At 37.5% G+C, this 22,351-nt stretch overlaps 2 protein-coding genes across 3 annotated transcripts; one reads left to right on the top strand and one right to left on the bottom strand.

The window, feature by feature from the left end:
- Positions 1–803: 803 nt before the first annotated feature.
- LOC100261549 (uncharacterized protein At1g76660) lies at positions 804–8,601 on the bottom strand. Of its 2 annotated transcripts, none has more exons than XM_002274100.5 (3): positions 7,594–8,601; positions 1,639–2,824; positions 804–1,222 (listed from the first exon to the last, which is right to left on the bottom strand). In XM_002274100.5, exons 1-3 carry the CDS (start codon positions 7,648–7,650, stop codon positions 1,011–1,013), a joined length of 1,455 nt encoding a protein of 484 aa, XP_002274136.2. In that variant the 5' UTR covers positions 7,651–8,601; the 3' UTR covers positions 804–1,010. The 2 variants fall into 2 exon arrangements, with proteins under 2 accessions (XP_002274136.2, XP_010664049.1); XM_010665747.3 differs by having other exon boundaries at positions 1,639–2,821.
- A 4,071-nt stretch (positions 8,602–12,672) lies between these two features.
- LOC100242715 (probable cellulose synthase A catalytic subunit 5 [UDP-forming]) lies at positions 12,673–18,660 on the top strand. The gene is made up of 14 exons (XM_002277677.4): positions 12,673–13,209; positions 13,334–13,529; positions 13,638–13,852; positions 13,935–14,037; positions 14,164–14,338; positions 14,561–14,827; positions 14,930–15,275; positions 15,388–15,525; positions 15,611–15,736; positions 15,840–16,052; positions 16,165–16,447; positions 16,807–17,003; positions 17,107–17,457; positions 17,551–18,660. The coding sequence occupies exons 1-14, from the start codon at positions 13,129–13,131 to the stop codon at positions 18,133–18,135; spliced, it is 3,276 nt and encodes a 1,091-aa protein (XP_002277713.1). The 5' UTR covers positions 12,673–13,128; the 3' UTR covers positions 18,136–18,660.
- The last annotated feature ends 3,691 nt before the right edge of the window (positions 18,661–22,351 follow it).

Below are 22,351 nucleotides of genomic sequence, written 5' to 3'. Positions count from 1 at the left end.
GTATGTCTTAAGCTTCATACTAATTCTCATCAAAGACTTTAGATTCAGGCACTAAGATCCAAACCTAGGCTTTATTTATAAAACCCAGAATCCAGATGCTCCCTACCAAATTTTCTAATGAAATGTGATGCTTTCTATCGACTTTTATAACCTACAAACTTTTACAAACAAAAATCAGTCTAATTGGAAAGATATTACCTATAAAAGAGATTATCACCACCAATGATTAGAGAAATATATGAATTTTCGAGAGGATAATATGTAATGTGACATATCAATGATACATGCTTAACAACTGAGAAGAATAATTTTTTATCATTGTGAAACAGCACAAGTGGAAGCAATAAAAATAAAGAACTAAAGAAGAATCTCTTGTGCTGCAAGGTTCAGCCCAGCTTTAGATTTTCTCATTGCGCTGCAAGGTTCATCTAAACCAAGAAGGAAACATTACATCTATAAGTCTTCAGACTAACATACTGAAAAGAAGTTTCTACTGCAACCAGCTACTCCCACCAAGATTCCTTGTCTTTCTACTAAATTAAAGCAAACGAGTAAACAAAATAAACATAAAATAAATGAACATGTTTTCTCCCCTCTCAAAGACATCACTCCCTTTAAGGACTACTGGCTCAACCCATTGCGAAAAGGAAGAAAATGAGCAAGGGTGGTTGGGAGTATACAAGCATTATTACTATGGCCAACTTGATGCGTTCAACAGAAGTCATCAAATTCTACATATAATACCTCATTTACCAAATATATAATGAAATGCGTCACATATTAAATTTGGAAAGAAGGCAGAATTAGAAATATGGAGACAATACATTCATCAATCAGAAAGAGATCGGGTCACACATCTGAGCCAGAGGGAGAGAAAGAGACACAGGTTAGACCATACGTTAGATCATTCCACCTACCACAGAAAACCCCAAACAGAAATGTATGAAAGAAGAAACCTGCAATTTAATACATATTGGAAACAAACAGCATCTTTTTCAATGCTTTGGTGACTAGTCATGCCACGCAAAATCTCCTTTGCCTTCTCTCAAGCTTCTCCCTCTCCTATAGTCAATTTCTGCATCAGAGCTTGATAAACCCAGATGATATTTCCTGCCAATTTTGGATGCCCCCTTGGGAAATATTTCCTCTTCATCAGTCAGAATATGCTTACCAGGTGTACTTGATCCAGACTCATTCCCAGATTGCCTCTCTGATTTATGATCTGAAGGAAACAAGATGCAAGAATAAAAGGAGCTGAGTGAGATGGAGCACATAAACATCTTTATTGAATAGACAGGGTCTTAACATAATACTTAACCTGAGAATAGGACTTAAAGTGCCTCACGTTTTGAATTTCTCAAGTAAGATTGAAATTATTAATATGATAGGAACAAAATAGATTAGAAACCATATAAATAGCAGCGAATACGTAATGCCCATTCTGACACTGTATTGAAGCATATGCCCCATTTTGATTGCTGAGAAACAACAGGAAGATAAATCACTTGGGAACCATATTAAAGGCTGGATTTCAAGTTGTTGATATTGTAAGATTCCAAATTTTCCTCTTCCTTTCCCATGATTTTCAACAATCAAATGGAGCAATAATGTATTTTAGATCAAGTAATAATGGTTCACCTTCAAAGGTTTTGCATGAGGGAAGCCCTTCACAGCATCCCCCTTCATCCACCAGACCTGATTCTGATTTAAGGCTTTCCTCATTCAGCAAGTTTGTTTGATCTTTAGGTCCTTCATGTACCACTGCAGGTACTACATTTTCTTCCATGTCTGGTTTATTAGAGGTAAAAGGTGTCATGGTAAATGAGTCCTCCAATACATCAGAAATCTCTACATATTGAGTAGTGGTGATAATTTCATCTGCGCTGAACCCAAAGGATGCTCTATAAGCTTCTATTTCCTCCACATCTTGCTTACAATTCTTGTTGTGCCTATTCTGATGCCCATTTCCACCACTAGAGTAAACATCTGATTCCCTGGAAAGACTTAGCCTCCCACCAGAAGGAAATGGAGGATATGACTGCTGAGTATGATCCAAATAAAATTGAGCAAATGTGGCAGGGCAGAAGAAATTTGAATCTTGCGAGATGGAGGAACTAGCAGTATCCAGCCCAAATAGCCTGCCAGATCCATTCCTTGGATATTTAGCATTTTGGGGAGAAATTGAAGGATCCCATCGTGGGGGAAACTCACGTTCAGGGAAAGACGATGATAAACAGTCACCTGAGGTCCTTGAAATAGGTGATATGAGACTACTGGCAGGGCTTCCAGGATAAAGTGAATATGTTGCTTGAAGATCATTGGCAGCAATGTAATTTGTCTTGCCAGCACTTTTAAGATCCATGGAAGATGAAAGGAACTGGGCAAAAGGAACATCTGGGGAAGAGGGGGTGGTTAGATGAGCCAACTCTGGTGGGGGAGTGAGAGGGGCAGTAGATGGCTCAGTTGTGAAGGTTGAGAAAACAGGAGGAGAAACCAGCTGTGTCTCATGGGCATACGGTCCAGTTGCAAACATTGTGGATGAAGGACCTTCAGGTGAATTGGCAGACATTGACAAAAAACAACTGGGTGACTGTGCTGTTGAAGGAAGCGCAGAATTTGTGAAGGATGCTGGTGAAGAAGGAGGAGCTAGAAGAGATGGTGCCAGTGCAGTGGTCTGGTTGGTCAACCCAACTGCTTGAGGTCCATTTGGTTGGGTTGCCGATGCATTGCCCTCTGGAATACGAGATGCAGGTACAATACGCTTTCCACCTTTTTGTGTACCAAAACAAGACAATCCACCCCAACATCCTCCCCATCTCTTCTGCTGTCAAAAAGATCAAGTGTTAACCTAGCAACAGCCATTTTAAGAATCATAAATGCATAAAATCAAATTGATGCATTCCTAAAACTGGTTTTCATTTCCAATGCAAGGACTTCCCTGATGGGGAATGAATTCAGCATAAGATCCAGAAAGCAGCTAAGGATCAGATTTAGAGTTTACTGAAAAAGAAATCACCCAAAATATTTTGTTGACTCAAAAAACTGGAGGGAGGGAGAGGCACAAAGCAATTGCTGGATGCCAAGGAATCAAGTGCTATTAAAGTTGCATAGCGAGGGAATGTACATCCCATGAGAATTGGACCATGTCATTTCATTTTCCATAGTGTTTGAGGGATAACCTCTGGCATGGAGCCATTATGATCATTAGCGAATGTTTTATTCCACTGCAAGATTTATTAAGTGATTGAATTTTATATTAGGTTTTAAGTCGCATTTGGCAAGATCTGATATCTATTATTGGCTTTTCGTAAATGCAATGGAAATTGAAAAGTCAAGGATTTAAGATGTGTGTGTGTGTGCGTGTATCCATAGGCCTGAAAGCAGTTGTATTTCATAGTAGCTCAAACAAAAAAAAATCCAAAACTACTATATCTTTAATAATAATAATAATAATAATAATAATAAATCCTTCTTTTTTAAAAAAAAAAAAACAAAGAAACTTGGGCAAAAGACAAGTGCAGTTCTGAACCGTAAAACACTTTTATCTTTGACTCTAACCTCAATCCTCCTTTTTTTTTTTAATGTCTAAATTTGTAAATCTAATTCACAAAATGTGGTTCTAGGCCTCTCAAAGGGAGAAAGAGCCAAAGAAAATGAGAAAAATGGGGTTTGTGACCCCTATTAAAACTGCCACTTCATAACCAAAAATGGTACTAGCAAGGCCACTAAAACTGTGGATTTTAATGGGACTAATATATTGGTCCTTGATGGTGTCAAAAGCCAATGGTATTGATGCAACAGCCATTATGGTACCAATATAATGGCAATCATTTAAAGCAATGTTATCAACCACAAGACAGGATTTATCTAGTTATAGTCTTAAGAGAAACACAAAATTGCACCTACCATGATATCTTGAAACCAATTAATATCCAACATAATTTCAGCTTCTCCATGTTTTATCATAACCTTCTTTCGAAAGTTTACATCTACCAAGTTTTCAGAATTCTGACAGGAAGCAAGGTCTGCTTCACTCAACTTTTTCTTTTCCCTTTTTCTCACTCTAATCAATGATTTTGAATGTTTTTTGCGAAATTTTCAACTATCACTGAGACAAATAAAATATAAATAATCAAGTCAATCAATAGTCTCAAGTTTCTTGATTGCCTTCAAGTATTTCAAATGGGAACATACATTATATCCATCAACAGAACTTCCCAATACAACTCCATTTAACATAGAATGAAGTTCCAAGCATAAGCAAGTATAGGTATTGAAAACCACTATTCCCAAATTCTTAATAGTTACCTCAAGTTGGCCATTGGCTAAGCATGCACTAGAATAGTACAGTTCTAAATTTTTGCTGTTGCCAAGTATTTTGATGCTCTTAGATCAGAATCAGTACATGCCTTGGACAAGAACAGAGTCATCAGCTTGTTGGAACTCCTTCTGACCAAGTATCCCCCCCAACAAGGGTACACCAAGTAATTTTATGCTATTAATTCTGTCCAATTTCCCAGACAACAAAACTAAACTCATGGTTGGGAACGATAGTATTTTACAAATATATCCACATATGTGCAGAGCCTAGTAGAATCAAATATATAAATTCCCTTTTACATACAGTGCCTGTTAATAATTTTAAGTATAATAATAAAAATAGGCAAATTCTTATGTCTAATAAAGGTTAATTTCAGACACATTTTGTATGATGCATTTTTGTATTGAGTATTTCATGAGGCCTATTACTTTCTTGAGGATGTAAAATTTTTGACATCTGATCAATGGCACACGTAAGAAATGAATCCTGTACCATGTATTAAAATGGTTTTGAATTCTAACCATACAAAAGTATATATAATTCCATTCATTCAGATCATTGCCCTTCAGTCATAAAACAAAAATGCATACTGAGATGAGGCAGTGTTGTATTCATAGATATTGTCAAGTCACAAATTATGAAAGCTTCGATCGGCTAGGTGCTTCCAACCTTACATTACATCACTTCAGCCAGTGCTCGCGAGGCTAAGTTCATGTTACTTTCTCCATGAATGACGTATAGTGCTCACCCATTACACTTCACAAGTGTTTGGAGGAGAAATAGTTTATGTTTTCTTAGGAAGGCTGGGCATGTGTTCTATTGTATGTCCTGTTTTGTTGTCTTAGCACCATTGGTGCTTCATTTCCTTGATTGCATAAATGACATTGATTGTAAATGTAATTCAATTCTTATTAGGAGGCACACTGCATAAAACCATTTCAATCGCCAAAATTCAGAATCCAATAGTCATCAAAAAATCAACTTCACCCATGAGGTAAGAAAAGTTTTAAAAGGTAAGAGGTAAAATAAAGCTTTTTTTCTTCTTTCATCAGAGGAGGTGCAAACTCTACCAATAAGGTAAGCAAAGTTTTAAAAAGTGAGAAACAAATGCAAAGCATTTTGTAGTCCCATGAGGCACAAGCCCAAAGCGCAAGGTGTAAGTATAAAATTTTATTGTTATACATAAAATAGAAAATACACCAGTATAACAAAAATGCACAGAAATAGTAGGCCAAACTCATAAGAAACTTATTAGACATACTTAGCTTCAAGATGAGTGTGAGTATAAAAATTATTTTTTAACCATTTTACTGTTTGAACTAATACAGTTATACAGACAAATTTGAGTGTGACAAATATATTAAAATATGAGTGTTAACTTCCAAAACAAAGGCCAAAAAGGATCCCATGTTCAACAGTGAATTCATATGGATTATATTTGGCATCTGTGCAAAGGAAACATAAAAATAAAGACAAGCCTTGAGTTATTGGGAAAATGCCACACACCTCATGGTATGACCTCTGGGCTAAAGAGCATTTTGAAATTATGGAAGGTTTTGTGACTAACAAGGGAGGAAAGGGAGTGACTCAAAACCATAGTCATACTAGATCACCTAATGAATGCAGCCCAATCAGTTTTCAATTTTCTCTGCAATTGACATGCTGCAGCACTAAGTAGCCAACAGTTATCAATCATCAGCACTTCAAGGAAGACTTGAAGAAAATACAGACTTTCCATTGCATTATGCCACGACATCCACACATGACTGTTTCAGTTTAATATTCACTAGACAAACTCATTTTCCTCTGATTTTGCAACACTTGAAGAGTCACAGAGGTGAGAAACTAGTGTTACTTCTATGCCCTTAACAGGTTTGGTTTAAAGAAATTCTCAGTGGCCATGATCAAATTTTGCACACATGAGCATTATACTCCTAAAGGGTGTACAGGCAAGAGTGCTGCCAGTCAAGAGCTAAAAGACTCTAGGGTGTCCATGGGCCATGACCAAGATTGTGGTTTAATGAGTCTAAAGCAGTCAATAATGCATTCCATAAGACAAACCAAGGAAGTATAGTAAAGTATAAGCATTATCAGGATGCAAAAGAACAGCAATGCCATGAAGAGGTTGTAGAAAATGAGGACCGTATCTACATGACAAAGAAAATACCAAAACTACTAGAAGGAATTACTAATGCGAATTGCAGATCCATGGAATTGAAACACAATAAGATCCCAAATACTTCTGATGCAGAAAGGAATGCATATAGCGGGGACTTGCTACTGAGAGACTTTCTTTCATAATTGGGCTTCTTTGCAAACAAAGAGTTGCAATAGAATCCCATCACCATAGGAAAAGAAAAGGAAGAAATGTAACAAGGAAATGGAAATCCTAAGGTTCGTAATGCAATTTGGGATAAGATGGCTCCAAAAGCAACAAGTCGCTGTTGGTGTTGGTGTTAAATCAGAAGACCCTACAATATTCCCATAGCAATAACTATTTTGAGGTTCAGATTTTTGACTTTACCTTTTTTTTCTTTTTTCTTTTTTTTCTGAGATACAGCTCCTAATTCATGTTGTCCCTAAGAAAATCGAAAGTGATACCATTCTTGTGGAAGGGTAAACAATTGAACCATGTTCAACATCGGTTCCTAACAATAAAATTATATCATCAAGAAAAGAAAATTAGGGATTTGGCAAAAGATGACACAAAAATTTGTAAGGAAATAGTTAGGACAGACAATTGAACTGAATATTTGGACCAGCTCCAATTAATTAGGTTTAATTTTGATTTTGACAACTCAACTAAGCAAAAGCCTTAAAAGGCAAGGAACTGGGGTCACCCGATTTTGCCAATTTATAATCATAATAATAACAATAAAGAGCTATGTTTTCCTTCATTTCTCCATCAGATCTGACCTGTTCTGCTAACGGATGCATATCTATGAGGGGAAGTCATTAAGAGACAGTAATGGTCACAAAACAACAAGTAGTGTTGACTGAAATATCACAAGTTTTAGAATAGGGATTTTTCCTTAGGAGCCCCCAGGCAGAGAGGCGGGATAGAAAGATCAGATCTGAAGACAGAAGAAGACAAGCATTAGCATTGGCATTCTCTAAAAGGAAAACCAGGATCAAGCAGTGAAGACGCCCACGGATCTGATCACAACTTAAAAAATGCAAAACCCCGCGAATCAACCATAAAACTAAGCAAATCGGAAAGCATAAATAGGAGTTAGAAATTGAGAAAGATGCGGGGAGACAGAAACACGTACCCGTTCCCGTTCGCGCTCCCGTTCCTGCTGCGGGAATCTGTTTTGCTCCGACCCCATACTAGTCCACTCCACTCCACTTGCTTACTGCTCGCTCTCCAACTCCACCATTCACATTATATTTCTTCCTCCTACCCCCAACTCTCTCTATATCATCCGAACCTTAATCACAAGCTGACACCATACAGATTTTCCTCTCCCTTTGAGAGAAAGAGATAGATACATACATACAGAGATAGATAGAGAGAGATCTATAATAATATTAATTAATTGGTTAAAGAAATAAATTAATAAAAAGGATGTTAATCAAGGACAAGGAAAGACAAAAGTGAAAAGGATTGAAGTGAGAGAAAAGAGAGAGGGTGCTTTTAGAAATAAAATAAATAAATAAATAAAAAGAAAAGGAAAATATTCTAGGGTTAGTAGAAATGGAGGGAGTGAGAACTGAGAAGAGGGGAGGGGGAAGAAGAGGTTATGCAGTTGGGATTGGAGAAGCCATTAAAGTCAGAGCTGCTGCTCCGGAACAAGTGCGAATCAGAAATTCAGAATTATGTGTGCTCGCGTGCCGTCACCAACTCAGATACTACTGCGGGCTGCCTTCACCCTGATTACATTATTATGTTATTTGACTGATTTCTATGTACACACGCATTTAGTATAACGTTACATACTACACCATACCTCTATCCCCTTACCCATATACCAATTTCTTTCTTTCCTTCTTTTTTTTTTTTTTTTTCCCAATTTTCGAGGCATCTGCCTTATTCTACTTGTTCATCTCTTTACCTTCCACTGTTCCCATTCATGACTACTTCCATACCATCTCTGCGTCTCATTCTATTTCTCAATTTCGTCCTCTACTTGTAAACACTTCAATTTGATTAGATTCAGGCGTCACGTTGGATTATGGAAATTTTAAGTATCCAATAACAATTGGAATATGCATTTGAAATCGGGGGTGGGTCCTAAACCCGAGGCATCCAATTCGGGGCTAGGAGGGGAAATAAGTCAATAACTAATTAGTCAATAAGGAAGCCTTTTATTTTTAGGTAGGGCAGTATTGCCTCGGGGATGGACTTATTTTTGACCGGGCCTCCCATTGGAAATTCATCAAGCTGTCAGTGTATGGCAAACATATCGGTGTATGTACATGTATAATGTTACTGTATGGATGTCACCTCAACCCAATTCAACCTGTTGTTTTCAGGGTTGGGCTGGGGGATTCTACGCTTCCAAGCTCATGTCGGCGGAGGTGCCACCTTTTTTCAGCATGATGGCCCAGGCAAAACCCAATGCAGCTAGTGTTGTACCTATTGCAAAATCAAAATGTGACTGATGGCTACAATTTCCATCCCCAAGCCATATACTATTTTGTTTTCTCTGCTGTAATCAAACACTTTTCTATCCCCTTGCTTATTATGTGATAATGAAAAATATTCAACTTACACCTTTGAAACCATACACCCCGGAGTCCACATTTTGGTAGGTTGAGTTGAGTTGGGCTAAGGGTCCCCAAGACCCGGCATGAATCATGATGGCCGCTGAAGAGACCCAATCCAGTAACGTGTGTTGGTGTTTGCCCATCCTTATGGGTGGCCCAGGCCCAACCTTTCGCTTTCCTGCTTTTAGATAGACTTGGATCATTATATGGAACTCCTTATGGATGGCCCAGGCCCAAATTTTTGATCTCTTCTGTTGTGCGTTTCCCAAATATCTAGTCACTTGTTATGGTTGTCTCCTTGTCAAAATAGTAGAGTGATTTTTATTTTTAATTTTGGGATTATTCATCATTTAATAGAATTATGGGTCGAGGTGGGTTCCACTCCACAAATTTCAACATTTATTTTTCAATGAAAAACGAATATTCAAATTGTATACTGGGGATTTTTGAGAAGGTAGAAAACCAAAATTCCCAACTTTGGGCATTTTTACATTAAATTACTACATGTAGAATTTAAACAAAGTAGTCCCGCATTATTGTTACCCGAGAAGTTACTACCGCATACCGAAAAGTTACTCCAAACACCATAAGTAAAATACCAAGTTTTGGTTATTTATATGCAATTTTATGAGACATAAGGATCAAATCCTCTTTTTTCCTCTTCTTTATCTATATGTTTGGAAGGAAAATGTGATAGAAATAAAATAGAGAAAAAAAAAGTGAAAAGTAAAAAATATATATATTTAAATTTAATAAATTATTTTTATATATTACTTTTAATATTTTTTTTTCACGTATTTAACTTTTATAATAAATAATTAAAAAATATACAAATATTTTTAATAATTTTAATTATATTTAATTTTCTTTTACATTTTCTGTAAATAAACCAAACCTAAGAAAAAAAATTTCTTAGTAATTTTTAGGAACCAAACATAGCCTATGTCAATCTTGTCATTCACTGTTGTTGTTTATTTTCAATTTGGTAAGTTTTCTTGCATGAATTTAAATCATTACAAAATTTAATTGTAGTTTACGCTAATTTTAAATAACAATGTCCTTCAAATTCAAATTTTACAGCAGCCATGGGCTTTTGTAATATTCAGTGTGATGAAAATGCTTATACAGTGCTAACAATAAATGCAGACGCATCTTGGTGACAGTATTTTTCCTATTTTAAATTATAGTGTAGTGTCGACCTTGTAATATAAATCAGGTCATATATATGGTTAAATAATTAAAGAACCTGTCACACATTAATTGATCAGACTGTAAATATATATATATGCACAGTTACACAAATTTCATAAGATATTATTAATTTATTATAGATGACTGATCGTAGGGGGTGATGGTGATAAGTTGAATCAAGAAAATTAGATGAATTAATAAATTTGAGTTAGAAAAAAGAAAAGGAATGGTATGCAAGGAAAGGGTGGGAAGGGTAGGACTTAGGACTTAGGACTTAGGAGAGCTTGAGACATGAAAGACATGGGCAAGTGTCGGCAGAAAGCATAATGGCATCAAAAAATAGTCCACAATGTGAGTCAAGCATGCAACGGAATCTCGCATCAGACGTCCTGTGCGGCTATGCCCCAGCTGTGAGCTGTATCACTCTTCACTCTTCTCTGGCGGGACCCCCTCTGTTTGCCTTTTCTCTCCAGTTGCCAATTGCATTATATTTGAAAAAAGGAATACAATGAATCACGAGTGTCCTTTTGGAGCTTCACCCATAAAAAAAAAAAAAAGAGGGGGGAGGGGGGTGTTTAGTTGAATCATTCAATTTTACTCCCATTTTGGCCAAAAACGAAATGATTTCATCATATTTCTAACTGCGCTTCCCCACACTCTTTTGTACTCTTCTATTCTGGAGTTGACTATTTCAACATGCTAAGGCAAGATGAGAACAAGGTGAGGGGGTGCTTTCACCACTTGTCCACTCCAGCCGTCCGATTTCTAGGTCCCTGTTTTGTTTTTAGAAGAAAACTTAATATTCTGTGAAAGAAGTAGCTGATATCACAAATTTTCTTTTCTTTTATTTTACCATTTTGTTTACTAGTAGGAGGGAAGATTTGAAATGCATTTAGTTCATACAAGTTCTAATAAATATATTATGATCATTCCATAATTACTCGACAAATACACTAGAGTCCTAGACCACCTCCATTCCACCTAATGGGAGAACCAATTTGATTAAATGAATATATTAGAGAGAGGGCAGATGATTCCACCAAAGGCCAAACTCCAGGACATGCCACCAACCGTTCCCTTGTCCTCTTTCCACCGACTAAATAGCTAGTGATGCCATCAACATCCTATACGCATTCACAATTTCTTAAATACTAAAATCCTCCATTATATTCACATTCACCTTTCCTTTTTTTTTTTATTTTTTTTTATCTCAAATGGTAGTTGGACTCCCCAAAATTTTAATCTCTCATGCACATCCCCTTTCAATCTTCTTCATTTCTCCACCCTTTCTTTTTCTTTTTTCTTTTTTATAGAATTTTTATACTAAAATGCCTACACTAATTCAAAGGGAAATGAGACAGTTTGTGCGAGTAGTGGTGTATCATTTTAGACATTAATTTATTAACACTTTTTCCTGCATTTCTGAAAAGAATGTAGGAAGCTAGAAAAATGACTACTTGGGATAAATCAGATGGTGAATTCTGATTACTTTTATTTATGACAAAGTTGAATATAAAATAACCAAGCAAATATAGAGCGAAAGAGATTGTGGGAAAATATTAGAAATATTTGATTAAAATGGGGTATGGGGATGGGTTCCATTCATATTCTTGATTTTCAATTTATTTCATGATCACTTGCTGCATGCAAGGAATAATTCAATTCTAACTAGTTTGAGTAAGGGTAAGGAAAAGAAGGTTGGGTTGTATGAGAATGATATTTGCTGAAGGTTGATTAATAAATCCTTAATTGGTGGATTTTAATGGCGAACTGGATACAGATAAGAGGGTATATATGAGTGTGGCAAAAGATGGCAATCATGATTAATATGAATGGGGATGAATCTGATTGTCATTGCAAGGAAAGAGGGGAAAGAGAGGAAGTCAAAGGAGAACCCAACCAAACCTACGTAGCTGGAGCGAAGGATGGAGAGAAGAGAGATGATAGAGTTGGAGAGCGTCATGTGCGGAGTGGGGTCGGGTGTGGTGGAGGGGAACAGCTAGCAGACCGTTTGGCGACGTGACTGCCTAATTCCACATGTGCCGCCCCTTATTTTTCTGCACTTAAATATTCTCCAATTACCTCTTGTTTGTTGTTTGGTCGCTGTTTCCCCTCATCTTCAACTTGTAATTATATTTATTAATTGAATCCTCCTGTATCACTTTTGTTTATTATTATGATTTTGTAATGACAGTTGTTGATCATTAATTTAATTATTATGTGGCCTGTTGGAGCCTTGAGGTCAAAATGACTCGATGCTAAAAGAAATAATGAATGTTTGAACTTTGAACTCGCCATATCGTAGTCGTTGGCTGTCCTTGTTTTTAAGTTTTAACCCTTGTAAAAACGAAAACGTAGGCTGGGGGTGTCGGCGGAAGAAAATGGGGGAAAATGGTAAAAAGAAAGTTTATGAGCAGAGAAACTGACCTTGCTATTGCTCCACTGTCTCTCCCCCTCTCATCTTCTCCATCCCTTTTCCCTATTAGTTTATTCTTTTCTTTATATTTTCTTTTGCCTTTTTAGCATTTGGCATTATTGAAGCTAGATTGGTTTTTATGGAAATCAAAAAAGGGAAAATTAAACGAAATTATTGAAGTGGAAGTTGAAGTTGAAGTTGAAGTTTGAAGTTATATATTATATCTATTTTTTTCTTTTTTAGTGAAGAGAGGTAGGCTTTTAATGGTTGTTGATTGAGTAGAGAAGCAAGGAATGATAAGAGAGAGAAGGAGGCATAAAAGGGAAAAGGGAGGTGCTTTCAATTGGTAAATCAGAAAGAAAGAGAAGCTTCTGGTCTGCCCCAGGCAGAGGGAGACGGAGGAGAAGACGCTGTGTTTTTTGAAGATCGGCTTTGGTTTTGGGGACAGATCTGGGAGCAGAATTGAGTTGTAGTGATCTGTGAAAGGCCAATGGAGGCCAGTGCCGGTTTAGTGGCTGGCTCTCATAACCGCAATGAGTTGGTCGTCATCCGTCGCGACGGTGAATCTGGAGTAAGTTGCTGCCAAATCTGCTCCTGTTTTAAGTGTTTTCTTCCTGCGTTATTTTTATTTTTCATTACATTAATACTCCCAAGTGTAGACAATGTAATGGTTATGAACTTATGATTTGCTGCAGCCAAAGCCGTTGCAGCAGCTGAGTGGACAAATCTGCCAGATATGTGGAGATGATGTTGGGCTAAATGTGGATGGGGAGCTGTTCGTGGCCTGCAATGAATGTGCCTTCCCGGTTTGCAGAACTTGCTACGAGTACGAGCGCAGAGAAGGAAGCCAAGTGTGCCCCCAGTGCAAGACTAGGTTTAAACGTCTCAAGGGTACTCATAATCCATAATCCCTCTCCTCTTCCCCGCTCCTTCCTGCTCTCTTTCTTTCTATCTCACTTCTCAATTTCCTCTTTGTCGGTGGGTACCTGGCGCTGCCAGGTTGTGCTAGAGTTGAGGGTGATGAAGAAGAAGACGACATTGACGATGTGGACAACGAGTTCAATTTTGAAGGGAGGGGTAAAGTGGATATGCAGGGTGCTCTTGCTGAAGCAATGCTTCAGGGCCACATGACCTATGGCCGCGCCTATGATTCTGACCTTCCTCATGTCTTTCATACCATGCCCCAAGTTCCTCTCCTTACCAACGGTCAAATGGTACATCCTTCTCCTCTTCAATTTTCTTCCTTTTTTTCTTTTCCTCTTGTTAATTTTATCTCTGACATCTTGCTTGTTGCAGGTTGATGATATTCCTCCTGAGCAACATGCTTTGGTCCCTTCTTTCATGGGTGGTGGAGGCAAAAGAATCCACCCCCTTCCTTTCTCAGATCCTAACCTTCCAGGTAATTCTTCTGGATTAGTTCTCTACTTCCCTACTCTTCCCTCCTTTCACCTGTTTGCCCATTACTTGCCGAGATCTGGATCATTTCATTCTCTCTCCCTCTTTTTTTTTCCCTTTTGTTTTGCAGTGCAACCCAGATCCATGGATCCCTCCAGGGACTTGGCTGCATATGGATACGGAAGTGTAGCTTGGAAGGAAAGGATGGAGAATTGGAAACAGAAACAAGAAAAATTACAGATGATGAAGAATGAAAATGGCGGCAAAGATTGGGACAATGATGGAGATGGGCCAGAGCTGCCACTGTAAGAAAATCTCTTCTCACAATGAAGTTGCTAAGAATGATTATCACCCACAACATCTTCCACTCGGCCAATTCTCTTTTCCACACGCTACTTCAAGGGCAAAAAGATTTCTTTTAATTTGTATCTTTTGATATTTCTTTTTTTCTATAATTCAATTGTTTGGATCTGCTATCTTAGATTTTACTGCCATTATGCAAATTATAATCGCTGCTCTTCAATCAGGATGGATGAAGCAAGACAGCCATTGTCAAGAAAGTTGCCTATTTCGTCTAGCCAAATCAACCCATACCGAATGATCATCATAATACGATTGGTTGTCCTTGGTTTCTTCTTCCATTATCGAGTAATGCATCCTGTGAATGATGCTTATGCATTGTGGCTAGTCTCTGTCATCTGTGAGGTCTGGTTTGCTCTTTCATGGATTCTTGATCAGTTCCCGAAGTGGCTCCCAATTGACAGGGAAACTTATCTAGACAGGTTGTCCTTGAGGTGAGTACTCTGCCAACTTCACGTGTTCATGCTAGTTCATAGTCAGGCTGTTGGATTGATTTAGAATCCTTTCTTATTCTTGTTTGTCTGTTTCTTTGTCAGGTATGAGAAGGAAGGTCAACCTTCTCAACTATCTCCGGTGGATATATTTGTGAGTACAGTTGATCCACTAAAAGAGCCTCCTCTGGTGACTGCGAATACGGTTTTATCCATTCTTGCTGTGGATTACCCTGTTGACAAGGTCTCTTGTTATGTTTCTGATGATGGTGCTGCTATGCTGACATTCGAAGCCTTGTCAGAAACATCAGAGTTTGCAAGGAAGTGGGTCCCTTTCTGCAAGAAGTTCAACATTGAGCCACGGGCACCCGAGTTTTATTTTGCTCAGAAGATAGATTACCTCAAAGACAAGGTGCTACCTTCATTTGTGAAGGAACGAAGAGCAATGAAGGTAATGGGTTGTTAATCACTGAGTTGAGTTGATTCTACTGTCCTTCACCTCCATCCTTCATTGGCTTGTCTTGAGGATTTTGTGTTTACTCTGTTATTTATTGAGATTACAGAGAGAATATGAGGAATTCAAAGTTCGGATCAATGCTTTGGTTGCCAAGGCACAAAAGGTCCCAGAAGAAGGGTGGACAATGCAGGATGGGACTCCATGGCCTGGGAATAACATCCGAGATCATCCTGGAATGATTCAGGTACACGATTTGAAATTCAGTATATTTAGTTTTTGTTGAGACCCATTGCAGTTGGGCCTTAACATGTGTTCTTGGATTTCTATAGGTTTTTCTTGGTCAAAGCGGGGGGCATGACACAGATGGTAATGAATTGCCACGATTGGTATATGTCTCTAGAGAAAAGCGACCTGGGTTTAATCACCACAAAAAGGCTGGTGCGATGAATGCTTTGGTAAATATTAGTAAAGCGACAACTGAATTCCGTATGTTCTTATGCAGTCTACAAAAATCTTATAATTTTTACCTTTATCTTCATTGGCTTGCCCATCAAATAGGTCCGAGTCTCTGCTGTGCTCACAAATGCACCATATCTGTTGAACTTGGATTGTGATCACTACATCAATAACAGTAAGGCTCTTAGGGAGTCTATGTGTTTCATGATGGATCCATTGCTTGGAAAGAGAGTCTGCTATGTTCAGTTCCCCCAGAGGTTTGATGGTATTGACAAAAATGATCGATATGCCAACCGAAACACTGTTTTCTTTGATGTGAGCATGCACTTCTTTCATATTGCCTCATTTCTTCTGCTGTTCTTTTCTTTGTTCTCATAACATCAATTATCTTGTATGCCAAGACTAATTTGCAAACTCTACTTTCCAGATTAACATGAAAGGTTTAGATGGCATTCAAGGACCCATATATGTTGGGACTGGATGTGTGTTCAGAAGGCAAGCGCTATATGGTTATGATGCTCCAAAGACAAAGAAGCCACCGACAAGGACATGCAACTGCTGGCCAAAATGGTGCTGCTGTGGTGGAAGGAAGAAGAAGAAGAAGACTAACAAGCCTAAGTCTGAACTAAAGAAGAGAAATTCTAGGAAGGCAGATGCTGGAGGACATGTTCCTGTGTGTGCTTTAGAGGGTATTGAAGAGGGAATTGAAGGTAAATATTTTGCTTCTAAAAGGGAGGTGTTCAACAATTTAGCCATCCAGCTGGTAGTTTTAGCACTAACATATGCAGCACTGACATTTGCTAGTTGGTTTAGTTTAAACATATTACTCATCTCCAGCTCACACCAAATTTATCCAAGTTGGCTAGTCTTTGCTGATAAATTTAGGAAATAATTCTCATTCTTCTGCTGGAAATGCTAATTCTAGTTAAGCAACCAAAGGAAAATTTTCTAGTCATTGTCAATTTTACTATTTTGGAGGCTTCTTTCTGATAACTGTTTTCTTTATAATTCAATCACACTGAATACTGCCCATCAGTCTTCTTCTGCCATTTAACTTAGTAACATGCAGGTATTGAAAGTGAAAATGTGGCTCTCATGTCTGAGCAGAAGCTGGAAAAGAAGTTTGGACAGTCTCCTGTATTTGTTGCCTCTACGCTGCTAGAGAATGGTGGCACACTAAAAAGTGCCAGCCCAGCTTCCTTGCTTAAGGAAGCCATTCATGTGATTAGCTGTGGCTATGAAGATAAAACAGAGTGGGGAAAGGAGGTATATATAATGTTTGGTTCCTTCCGTTCAAATCCTTAGCTTAACATGATTGTTGCAAAGTTCTCTTCAAATTTGATGGGACTAACTTGTTCTTCCCATCCAGGTTGGCTGGATATATGGCTCGGTTACGGAGGATATCTTGACGGGCTTTAAAATGCATTGCCATGGATGGCGATCCATATATTGTATACCTTCAAGACCTGCATTTAAAGGATCTGCACCCATCAATCTTTCTGATCGTCTTCACCAGGTCCTTCGGTGGGCTCTTGGTTCAATTGAAATTTTCTTGAGCCGGCATTGTCCCCTGTGGTATGGGTATGGAGGTGGTCTGAAATGGTTAGAGCGTCTGTCGTACATAAATGCTACTGTATATCCATGGACTTCAATTCCCCTGCTAGCATATTGTACCTTACCTGCTGTCTGCTTGCTCACTGGGAAATTTATTACTCCAGAGGTATGAAACAGCGTTGCTTCTTATTATAATTTTTCTGAAAGTATCCTTTAGATGCATATTTGATTAAAATCATTTATTTTGTTTGTAATGCAGCTTAGCAACGTTGCTAGCTTGTGGTTTCTGTCACTTTTCATTTGTATTTTTGCAACTGGTATCCTGGAAATGAGATGGAGTGGAGTTGGAATTGATGAATGGTGGAGAAATGAACAGTTTTGGGTTATTGGAGGTGTTTCAGCACATCTGTTCGCGGTGTTCCAGGGACTTTTGAAGGTGTTAGCTGGTGTTGACACAAACTTCACTGTGACATCAAAAGCTGGGGATGACGTGGAGTTCTCAGAGCTGTATGCTTTCAAGTGGACCACATTGCTCATCCCACCCACCACACTGCTGATAATAAACCTGATTGGAGTTGTTGCTGGCATCTCAAATGCAATAAATAATGGGTATGAGTCATGGGGACCTCTGTTTGGTAAACTCTTCTTTGCATTCTGGGTGATAGTTCATCTCTATCCTTTCCTGAAGGGTTTGCTGGGTCGGCAGAACAGAACCCCCACGATCATTATCGTGTGGTCAATTTTGCTTGCCTCCATCTTCTCTCTTTTGTGGGTTCGGATTGATCCTTTTCTGGCCAAGTCAGATGGCCCAGTTCTGGAGGAATGTGGATTGGACTGTAATTAGTAGTGCATATTCTGTTGGGCAATTTGTTAGTGGGGTTTTTGACAGATATCTTAAATTATACAAAAGAAATCTTTGGTGTGATGGGGTCCACCATCTGTAGATTTTTAATATGTGTTGGGGTTGGAGGAAATGCTAAGGGGTTCAAGATTTGAGCTGGCTGGCGGCGGTTGCGGTGGCGGTGGCGGTGGCAGTGGTTGATGGTTAGAAGCTGCTGCTCATTTTTTTATTGGTTTGATATACACGGGGAAAAGGAGGTAGGGTGAACCACAGTATCACAGTGAATTATTGTTACAACTCGTCTCTCTCTCTATTTTGTTCACAATAAAGAGTGGGCTTTGCCTTGTCCCGCTACGTGTTACATGTATCTACGAAGGCAAAATTCTGTGACATTAGAAATTTGTTTGGGACTTCTTGTTTGCACTTTATGTTACTATTGCTGCCAGACGCACCTACCTACATCTACATCATTTCATTGTGTAACGGACAGGATAAAGAAACTTTTTCACTTGGTGTTTGGAAGACAAATCTATCTGTTATACTGATTGTGATTTTCTTGGAGAATTTTCAGATTAAGCCTACCGAGTAGAATGGGAATGTCTATGCCAGGACATCTCGCAATCTATAAAAAGAGTACATGTCAAAATTTCCTTTTGTTGAGTTGCCTGGGTCTTCACAAAGTCGATTCCGTGGGTTGGATTACTTCTTTTTGCGATCATATCAAAATGTCAAGCTTCAATCTTATACCACCCTCCTCTCAGCCCACTTCCGAGCCTGGTCGGGCCTTTTCTTACTTTTCCTGAAACGTGATTTGGCGGCCGCTGGCTCCATTGTACGCTGGGGCCGTGTGCACCGATGATGGCTCTGGCCGGTTTGAGCAGCTTACAACATCGTTTTTTAATCCGGTCCGCTTAAAGTATAGCTTCATTCAGCATAAATGTTCACGTGATCAAATCACACTTGTTAGAACACTCAGTTCTTATACTGTTTTTATTAGCGGACCGGATCAAATCTAAACATTTATGTCACTTATAATGTATTGAGAAAAAAAACCACAACTCTTCAATCTTAAGAAAAAAAAAAAAAAAACACATATGAGAAGCTATATTTGCATACACCAAATCACTCAATACATTCACCTTATCTATGCATTTACTTTAAAACGTTAATCCTATTAATGCATCTACCTATAAGTGAGTATTCTTTTCATGCACCTGGGGATTGCCATGAACAGGAAATGTTGAAACCTTTTCTTACATACCCGCTAGGCTACCCACTTCCGAGGGGAACTCACCTTTGCTTGCATCTTGGTTAAGCAAAGCTATATTTATCTACAATAAGATCGTTAAGTGATCTAATATCCGTTTGCCCTTTAGGGTACATGCATATAGTATCTTAGGTATAATGGAAGCAATAAAAATTAAAACTTTGGCCCCAAAGGGAGTATTAAAAATCATACATGGGGTTTGATTTCTCCCAAACCCAAATCCTAACCAGGAGATATCTCCAAACTTGATAATTTTTCACCTATCACTCCACTCTACTTATGTAGAGTGGTGCCACACCTTGAAAGGAGAGAAAGAAGGAGCTTAGGTATTTGGAAGACTAATGGTCTAGAAGTTTATAATCTAAACCTAAAACTCATAGGGTCATATAGGAAAATCTTTAATTTCCCTAAAACCTTTATGATAACAAAGATTGCGAGTTCAAGCAGAGACCATTAGGACCTATAAGAAAATATCTGCTCCTTCATAATTCAATTCTGAAGTTGACTTACCATTCCAGTAAAGTGAATTAATTGCACTCAATATTCTGTGTCATTACATTGAAATTAGAATTAATTAAATCCAATTTAGTCAATTCTTTCGATTTCTGAGCTACTATTCACTTCATGTAGACTCTTTTGGAACCGATATTCATAATCTAATGAAGTAGATTACATCAACCTTTTAAGACTACTTCCATAATCTTTCAGTCTTAAATTCTCCTATTATATGATCAATTAACATATTTTAACTCATTAAGAGCATATGTCAAAATCTACTAAATGAATTACTACGGTTCTATTATTGGCATCTTAGATCTAAGCAACAGAAGCAATAACAAATTTTTCAAAAATTGATCTTTTAGGGTTAAGTACTAACCTTGAATCAAAGTGTTGAAGAATTAAATTAATGTCGTCGGAAGTATCATAGACCCATGATCTTTCACTCGATGACTCTCCTTAATCTTGGCACACTTTCGATGAGGAGGAAAGAAGGATGAAGACTATGACTCTCTTTCTCTTTGGATGATGGAAAACAAAAAATGATGGAAACCCTAACCTTTAAGGGGTATTTATAAGGTTTCTAGTTAGGCTTAAGTGATTTGAGCCATATAAGTTTGAGTCACTTAATCTAGCTCAAATTAGATCCTAATTTATTAATTAACTCAACATGACCTACTAATTAATCAATTAACCTAATTTAAAGACCTTATTTACTTACTTTTGTGCAATCTTGCGTAATTACCAAAACATCCTTATACACAAAAGTAAACCATAGCTAATTCGACGCTTATAACTCTTGTTAACAAGGTATATGAGCTCAGAACGGGGACTATTAGGACCCATAGGAGTACTGGCTTTCTTAGAATTCAATTTTAAAGTTGATTCAACATCCCATTATAGAGAATCAACTGAACTCCAATATCTTATATAAATAACAGGGACTACTAAGACCCATAGGAGTACTGACTTTCTTAAAATTCAAATCTAAAGTTGATTCAACATCCCATTATAGAGAATCAACTGAACTCCAGTATCTTATATAAATAACAACAAGACGCTATATACTTGAGTCCGTGATTTGCTATCAATTGCATTTAGTCTCCCCATGAACTGGTATTCATAGTCTAATAAAGTGAAAACTATCAGTCTTTTATGACTACTTTTATTATCTTTGAGTTACAAATCTTCCTATTGTGTGTTCAACTAACATTTTTTAACTCTCAAAGAGCTTATATTAAGTTCCACTTGAAGAACTACTATAACTATAATTTCCATGAACACATCTCCTTAGGATCACATAAGGGGACCTCTGTATTAATCCTATGAGATATCATGGTACCTTTATTGAGAATACCTATTGTTATTGATTTTCATCAATAGTGATATAATCCATATGGAATATATGATAAACTTATTATCTCACCCATAAGTCAAAACTACTAGTAACTTTAGCACAAATTCAATATTCTCTTAAGGTTGAGAGAGAACAAATGAAGCAGCTTACTTGATAGTCTTAAGTCATCAATCGCTATAAGTTATGTCAAATGTGTAACCATACGTACTAATGCACTTACCATGGGAAACCCATTCCGATAGCTAAGACCAATCATCCCTCCAATTAAGAGATAGTGCACTACAACTTTTAACGGGTTGCCTAGACCCATGAACAAAATATGAACAAGTCATTTAATTGCAAGGAACCTATGACTTGGATCTTCCGTACAACTTCTAATGCACTCGAATCATATACAATGCAAAAGATGTTAGGTGACAATGCTCATAAAATATAATATATGAAATAAAGATAAATAAAAATGAAACTAGAATATCATTAAATAAATAACAAATTCCAAATTTGTTACATCATGTCATACTTTTAAGGGCTCTATCCTAACACCTACAAATTTTATGATCATAAGTCCTAAAGATCACCTAAGTGGATGTAGTACTATCTCAAACTCATTAGATATCATGATGTCTTTCTTAAAAATACCTACTGTTACCTATCTTAATCAAGTGTGACTTAATCCACAAGGAATATATAATCACATTAGGGTTTTTTACTTATAGGTCGAAACTATTAAAATTTTCAGTATTGACTTAATATTCTCTCAAGGTTGAGAGCTCATAAAGCATAGTAACTTGGTGAAATCATGATTACTTGATAACCAATGTCATGATTCATCGTAAGTCATATCCAATATGTAATCATACATACTAGTGCATTCACTTTAGGAAACTCATATTAATGATTAAGACAAATCATTTTTCTAATAAGGAGGTAGTACACTATAGTCTCAAATGAATTGCCTAAGTTTTTAAATCGGTTGTAAACTACTCATCAACTTGTAAGAAACTTATAACTTGAATCTTTATTACATTTCCTAATACACTCAAGTCATATACAATGTAAGTAATACAAATTAGAATGCTCAATTTTTTTTTAATGAA

Source organism: Vitis vinifera, chromosome 18 (assembly GCF_030704535.1).
Source record: "Vitis vinifera cultivar Pinot Noir 40024 chromosome 18, ASM3070453v1".
Taxonomy (NCBI): domain Eukaryota; kingdom Viridiplantae; phylum Streptophyta; class Magnoliopsida; order Vitales; family Vitaceae; genus Vitis; species Vitis vinifera.
The sequence above is the reverse complement of the archived record's forward strand: the minus strand, read 5'-3'. Positions and strand labels throughout refer to the sequence as shown.

Bases quoted from the DNA above. Each gene is read 5' to 3' on its own strand.
- LOC100242715 (XM_002277677.4), top strand. From the start codon at position 13,129: ATGGAGGCCAGTGCCGGTTTAGTGGCTGGCTCTCATAACCGCAATGAG. The intron at 13,530-13,637 runs GTACTCATAATC...TGGCGCTGCCAG, and splicing joins TAGGTTTAAACGTCTCAAGG to GTTGTGCTAGAGTTGAGGGT. The intron at 14,828-14,929 runs GTGAGTACTCTG...TTTCTTTGTCAG, and splicing joins CTAGACAGGTTGTCCTTGAG to GTATGAGAAGGAAGGTCAAC.
- LOC100261549 (XM_002274100.5), bottom strand. From the start codon at position 7,650: ATGGGGTCGGAGCAAAACAGATTCCCGCAGCAGGAACGGGAGCGCGAA. The intron at 2,825-7,593 runs GTACGTGTTTCT...TCTTTTTGACAG, and splicing joins GGGAGCGCGAACGGGAACGG to CAGAAGAGATGGGGAGGATG. The intron at 1,223-1,638 runs GTGAACCATTAT...TGTTTCCTTCAG, and splicing joins CTCATGCAAAACCTTTGAAG to ATCATAAATCAGAGAGGCAA.